The sequence below is a fragment of the Cyrtonyx montezumae genome, unplaced genomic scaffold, assembly GCF_038088225.1.
Source record: "Cyrtonyx montezumae isolate F1298 unplaced genomic scaffold, pur_monq_1.0 scaffold_2, whole genome shotgun sequence".
Classification (NCBI taxonomy): domain Eukaryota; kingdom Metazoa; phylum Chordata; class Aves; order Galliformes; family Odontophoridae; genus Cyrtonyx; species Cyrtonyx montezumae.
This window is the reverse complement of record NW_027071936.1, coordinates 41,541,714-41,548,904: the sequence shown is the minus strand read 5'-3', so window position 1 is coordinate 41,548,904 and position 7,191 is coordinate 41,541,714. Positions and strand designations below refer to the sequence as shown.

Sequence of the window (7,191 nt, the reverse complement as noted above, 5' to 3'; positions counted from 1 at the left end):
TTCAAGGGAGGTTTAATGTCACAGACGCTGGGTGCAAAAACACGATGGAGGCACCAAAAAGAACCACAGGATCCAACCCCCTGCACAGGTCTTGCAGCACTTCTGCCCGAGCCCACCGTCTGAGGCACCTACACCGCCCAAGGCTGAGCCCCCAACCCGTCCCGGTGGCGACGGCAATGTGCGGGCGGGGCCGCCCTACGCGGGGGAGGAGCGCGGAGGGAGGGACCCGGCGGGGCGGGGATGTGCGGCCGGGCCGCGAGCCGCGGACTGCACGGTCGGGATGCGGTGCGGGAAGATGGCGGCGGCGGCCCCCTCAGCTCCTGCAGCCGGGGCGGCCGGCGGATGGGGCGGCGTGCGGCGGCGCTGCCAGCGGCTGCTCTACTGGGTGCCCGTGCTCTTCATCTCCAGCATCCTCTGCTGGTCCTACTACGCCTATGTCACCCAGCTCTGCCTGCGTGAGTGCCGCCGGGAAGGGAGGGTCGGGTCGGCAGCGGGCTCCACGGGACGGGGCGGGCGGATGGGGGGCCGGGTGCGCTGCTTGCTGCGTCCGCTCCACCGCCGTGCTTGCAGCCGGAGCTGGTGCAGGTGGCACGAGCACAGCGAGCGTTCATTGCACAGCTGTGTGCAGGAGCGGGGACTCCTGCCGGCCCACACTGAGAGGCTCCGGAGAGTTCCCGGTCGGGGAGCGGTGCGGGCAGGAGGTTTGAGGTAGCCGGACTTCTCGTGCCGCTGCTCGGCCCTCCAGGAGCTGCCACGGCTCCCGGCTCGGGCGTGACGCCGGCTGCTGCCGTGCCCTCGGGAGTAACCCGGCTGCGGCTCGATGCTCCACCACCGCTCGGACGCTGGTTACGCGAGCTGCTGGGTTAGAGCAGTGGAACTAGGAGGGTCCGTTACACATTAAGCTAGCTCGGCTCTCTGAGCCGACTTCGGTTCCCGTTGGAGCGCATCTTGCAGGAAACGATCTTTAAATTTTAGATGTGTCATGATGTTTAGATGCTTCATGATCTTCTTTCGAGTGCAAGTGTTCAATGGCGCAGAGGAACGCAAGTTTTCTGTTGCTTCCCCTTCACTGATGTTGGAGGTTCAGGGACCGTCTTGCTGCTCGGGATCAGTTCCATGAATGACGGTGAGGGGGAGTGCCCGGGTCAAGCTCGGTGCGTTTGTATGTCTGTGTAACTTTGCCGGACTTAAGCTGTTTGTATTGAAAATCTCAGTAGTCTGATAACTGATTTGGGATATATACATATATACTGTGGTTTTTTTTTTTTGGAAGAATGTGATGAGAGGGCTTGTGTCATATGGGTGTTTGGCTGTGCAGCTGGACTATTGCACCAGCAATGGTTTCTAGGCCTAGCACCTCTTTGGGTGAAAGGCTCCTGCACTTGCTATGGGGTACTGGCAGCACTGAGGTTGAGCTTCTTATGCTTTTTTTCTTCCATTTGCAACATTCAAATTTCATAGAATCATTAAGGTTAGATAGATGGCTAAGGTCATCCAGTCCGGCTGTCAGCTCACCATCCCATATGCATTAATTGTGTCCCTTAGTGCCACAACTTTATGTTTCTTGAACACCTTCAGGGGCAGTGACTCCACCACCTCCCTGTGTGCCCTGTTCCAGGATTTATTTAAAATTTGTTAGTTTTAAGTGCTGTTCTTCAGCTAAGGAATGGGATTTGGGTTCTGCGTTCTGAGAAGAGGAGTGAAGGGCCCATTGTAGTGTGAGGAAATGTCCTGCCAGTGGCGGGAAGCGGCCAAGGAGTTGTCAGGTGGCAGCAGGAGGGCAGGATACATCAGGAAGCAGTGACCTTATAGTCAGTGTCTGTCCCAGTGCACACAGTCTTTGACAGTTAGACAATAGAGTCAGCTTAAAACTTACTGTAAGCTATGATATGTAAATCCTTAGCCCCTCAGAGCAGAATGTTTCAGATAGGGGAGAAGGGAGAGGGACTACAGTACCCACAGCTTTCATTACCAGAGTCCTTTCTACGGAGAAATGCATTTCTTTACATTTTCTTTCAAAATCTTTCTTCACTCCCTGTCCATTCGCCCTGTGTTACCAGTGTTGGAATTCAGCATAGCAGTTGCCTGTGACTAGCACTAATTCCATCTTTAATCCATATCTGGATGTTTTTCCTCATTTTTGGCATATTAAGGCAAAACAAACTTGTGTCTTGTCTCACTAATGAATGTTTAGTGTAAACAACAGACGGAATAGCTAACAACCCTGAGAACGAAAGCCAGCAGCAGGAAAGGACTGTAAGCGTTTCAGGCCTTTGAAGCCAGCCTGTCTGCTCCACTCATCCTCTGCTCCTGCAGCGCTGCCGGCTCAGGGGATGTGTGTAATGCTGATTTGATTGTGACTCGCTGTCACTGCTGCAAACAACAAGACAATGTACAGCAGACAGCATCAACCGTTGTGCAGCAGGACTCAGCAAGCAGCACTGCACATGTGTATGGTTTCTTTGAGCTTTTAGTGATGAGAGTTTCAATGAGTGATTTTGGATGTTTTTGCATTTCTTTCTGAGTCATGAAGGAAAATCTTTATGTTTAAAGAGGAACGATGTTTCCTTTCATTGCTAAGACTGTTAGGGATGGTAGTTACAGCATTGAGTGATGTTTTAGATGTCGGTGGGGGGTGGGGAAGGAGTGAAGAGTAATGATATAGCTTTAGAAATTGGGGGGAGGTGGAGGGGTGGAGGTGGGAGGGAATTGAGAACTTAGACCTGTTATATTACCATGCTTTAGCCTTTAAGATATAAGGGGAAAGTTCCTGAACACTAGCAAATGTTTATCCTCTCCTGCTAGCTATGGAGTACAAGAATTACATGTGCACTTGAGTCAGTTTTTAATAGTTGCAAAGCTAGAAGTGGGTTAAACACAAAGATACATTTATTTTCAAAGGATCTGTAACACAATGTGTGAGAAATGTTATTTCTTACAGACCTAAAGGACAATACTGCTGCTTGCTTTGTCTTAGCATGTCACTTTGGGTGCAAGATGTGAAGTCATCACTGAAGGGCTGGACTGAACACTGATGTTTGTAGAAGGGAACATGCATTGTACTGGAAACTTTATTTTCTTTACAGCAGTCTCTAATTTTTCCTGGATAGTATAGATAGGCTTTTTTCTAGGATCAGCAGCACGCTTAAGTAAAATGGGGCTTTTTTTTTTTTTCTTCAACTTGTTTTAATGTAATGGCCAATTGATATCTTTGAGCAGTTCTCCATGAAGGAATGAGATGTATCTATGTGTGAGTGCTGGAGATGAACATTTTCCAGACCATCAATGCCATTTTTGGAATTAGCAGAATAAAAGGCAAATGTCTCAGACAGCTGAAAGGCCATGTCAATGTGATGAATCATGGTGTTGCATACAAATATGAAGGATAATATTACTTTTTCAAGTTGGTGGAAGCATGAATCCAGTAGTATGCAGTTCTGAACAAAGATGAGAAACTAAAGCATTGAAATGGCTGCTTATTTTTAGGAATGAGAAAATCCTTACAGACTTTTTATAGCTTAAAACTGATCCTGTCTATGTACTGAAAAAGGCTGTGTGCTGTAGAGGGTAGGTTTTAATCCAGGATTTCTTGAGCTTATTGCCTCTGACTAATTTGTAGTCTTTAGTTAAATCAGGTGACGTTTTGTACGAGATACCACAACTTGTCAAATTCATTTCTTCCATAAAAGTATTCCATGTAACCACAGATTCTTGCATCTGGAGATAAATGAATGTAAAATGATGCTTGGTTATAGTACATTTGGAAGTATGTGATGAAATCTCATGGTTTTCTAACTCCTGCCACTTGTCCGTGTACATCTGGGGATGCATAAATTTGAAACCAAAGAGATTTTTAAACATATTTCTTTTCATTGCTTTTATCTTCTCTGATTGCAAGCCGTTCAAAATTTCATAGTGACATACCTTAAAAAAAGAGGAGAAATTACAAGCTATGTACAATTAATATGTTCGGTTTTGATAGCAAAGCCAGTGAAATTTCAGCCTAAGTTATTTGGTACAACAGCATGAACTGCAAATTGAGATTTTCCCCCATCCTCTTCATCTGTATGTCCACACTCAGAAAATGCATTTTTGATGCATAAATTCTGCATATGGAAAGAAAATAATTTTTCTCATGTCTTCCTCCTTTAGTGCATCTCTAACTCCCATTAGTAGAACTATAAGGGACTTGGAGTAGTTATCCACTCCGTGCTTTGGGTGAGGCAGAACCTGTAGTTATTCTGCTTCTGACAGTTGTTTTTCAAAAATATTTCTGACACTGTTGTATATGGAGATATTTCTTTTTCCCTACTGGTTGTGATTTGAAGTTATGTATAGGAAGGAAGATATGGAATTTGACAGTGATGTAGTCACCAAGAACACCTGTCACAGCAACTGTGCTGGTGAAAAGGTTGCCCAGTAAAGTACACGCTGGTTTCATGTACTCAGCTTTAGTACATTTTTTACATGATATTGATTTTAATTTGAAGGATAATACTCATCGTCAGGGAGTCTTATCTTGAAATACAACCTGAATCTGTAACTTTGAAGGAGGTAAACCAATGTGTCATGGAGCATAGAAATGAGCAGTACGTGGGTTTTTTTAGTTACTTCAGTTAAGGGAGAGGGAAGAGAATATTCCTATCTGGTGAGCAGTTTGGCTGATTTGGGAATGTGTAAGTGATTTCAACAAAGCTGAAGGAAGAGGCACCAAGACGTTAGCAGTCCAGGAAGGAGAGTTTGTAAACTGCAACCTGATATTTTGGATCTGAATATGAAACTGTGCTCTGCTCATCACTACCTGCAGTACAGAACAGGAAAACATGACACAATGCCCAGATGCTAAAGATGTCAGTGGTCATTAAGTGGATGGAGGACCAGACTGGTTAGGGCTGAACAGAGGTTTTTTGTCTGAATGCAATGTCAGTGGAATGGAATTATGGCAGGATAAAAAGCTGCTTAATTTTCACAATATAGACGCAGAACTAATGCGTGCCCTAGAGGCATGGCACAGTGTCATCAGGGGATCAGGAGCAGCAGAAAGAAAGGAAAAAAAGTGGGGGCCCAAGATTTAGTCAACTGTATTTGAGCTCTTTGCTCCATATGTTCTCCAAACGGATCAAAGGACTTATTGCTCAAGTCTTGCAGTCATCTACAGCTTATGTTTTGCTGTAGAAATACAGGGTAGTTGGTTGATTGTTGACAAATGCCCTATCTGAACATGTGTTGCGAAGGTAGTGAAGGATTTTGGTCAAAGCATGTTATATATTTGTAATGTTTTGCAAACACCTTTTTTTTCTTTTTTTTTTCCCTCTTCTAAGATCTTTGGTTACTTTTAGGAAAGTTTAAAATCTCACAGCTGAAGTAAAATTGGCTTCTGAATTTTAGCCAGCACAATTCCAACATGTTTCTCATATGTAATTTGATTTCTCTCTGAATTTAAAAAGAAAAAAAATCCATTTTTGAAATTGAGTTAAAGTATGTGTTAATTAAGACTGATGTTTCATCACATGTAGTGCCTGCTGTGCTGCTCTAGTTTTTGTGCCTTGAAGGTTAAACTGGCTATAAGTTGAAAGTCTTAGGTCTGCGATGAAGATATAATTATCAGATTGAATTGTGTCTTTCTTTGAATATGTAGCACTGCTTGATATATAGCACCTTGTAAAGATGTATTCACTGGTATGTTTTACTTCTCTGCTGTAAGGAATCTGATCGTACTCATTGTTTAGGAGTAGTTTTCAGGTATTCTTTTTGGCTTGGAAAGTAAATGAGAAGTCTGTAGAGGTGAAGGATGAGATCTGTTTTAGGATGTACTTGGTTTGCAAGTAGTGTTTTTGTTGACCCTACCTAAGAGGCTGTCTGATAGTAGCTTCTTGCTGAGTAGTAGGCATTGATGTAGTTTGATGGACACGGTCCTAGGGCTTAAAATGAATCTACTGACACATTCACAAATACTGCCAAATCCATATGTGTGGATTCCTAAGGACTGCTTAAGCTGACCTTAAATCTACAACAAACTGTTCTGTTGCTTTTGTCCTTTAATGAAGCAGTGGTGGCTAGGTCTTCCCCCTTGTCATTTTGAATCAATGCAGTTCACTGCTCTGTCTGGAAGAGTGGTAGTTTGTATTACTGGCACTGATTTTTTTCCTCTCTCTTCTTTTTTAATTTTTTCTTTTATTTTCAAACAAGCATAGAATATTTGTCACAACATTTTGATGTGTACAGAGTTGAACTGGATCTATAGACCAGTGTTTTACTGCTTCATACATGCTATAAAGATAAAATGCATACTCAGTTTTGTGAATCAGGTCCACGATGTTAAATAATATAAAAGTTTGAGAGAAACAGCTATTTCTAGGTGTGGCTGTGGAGTCTTAGAATTAAATCTATCTGATATTCCCATTCCAAAGTTTTGATGCGCATCCTTAAAATAAATATGGAAACAAGATTTTAAATTTAAAAATTCATTCATTGCTTTCTCTAATCTTGTTATTTATTTTTAACCCATTACATTCACAGCTCAGAAACTTTGATTTTTAACATTAATACTTTTCTTCCAAGATCTTTGGGCTTATCTGCTAGCAAGTTGTCTTCCCCTGTGTTTAGCTACCTGGAGATGGATACTTACTTAATTTTTCCATGAATTAGAGTAAAAAAATTCTAGAGAAAATGAACTGTGTTTTAAGAATTAGGAAGTCCAGTTCTAGTCCTGTGTTTTAAGGTCAGGTCTGAGTCAGTGCAGAGTAACTTAGCAGAGTCAAAGGAGCATGTATGAGTTAACCTTTTACAAACAGTTTGTAATCTGGTAGCCTTTGTCATGCTGTCTTCCTGTTGTGTGACTGGACCTGCTTTGGTTAGTCAGAGGCTGTTTTGCTGGTCATTTTCCACCCTGCTCTGAGCCTGAAGTCCTGAGGCTGAGGTACTCTCTGGATATCTTCAGTCTTGTGGAAGCATGCTCACTAAGGCTGTGCTGTGACAAACCACATCCGCAGGTCTCTGTGGCCAGCGATGTGGTATCCTCTTCATAGCAAACTTTTTTTTTTTTAATCTTTATTGTGAGGATGCTGGAGCACTCGTACAGGCTGCCCAGAGGCTGTGGAGACTTATCATCCAGATCAACCAAAGCCCCCTGACGTGGGCCTGGGACCCTGCTCTGGTGTCCTAGCCTGAAGCAAAGGGATTCTGTGGTCC

The 7,191-nt window shown here is 43.6% G+C and overlaps 1 protein-coding gene across 2 annotated transcripts in view; it reads left to right on the top strand.

Moving 5' to 3' along the window:
• The first annotated feature begins 280 nt into the window (after positions 1-280).
• ZDHHC2 (zinc finger DHHC-type palmitoyltransferase 2) overlaps positions 281-7,191 on the top strand; it is a 29,166-nt gene continuing 22,255 nt past the window's right edge. For both annotated transcript variants that reach the window (XM_065736994.1, XM_065736995.1), the window contains exon 1: positions 281-455. In XM_065736994.1, the coding sequence (XP_065593066.1) occupies positions 281-455 (175 nt within the window). The remainder of the gene's footprint in view (positions 456-7,191) is intronic.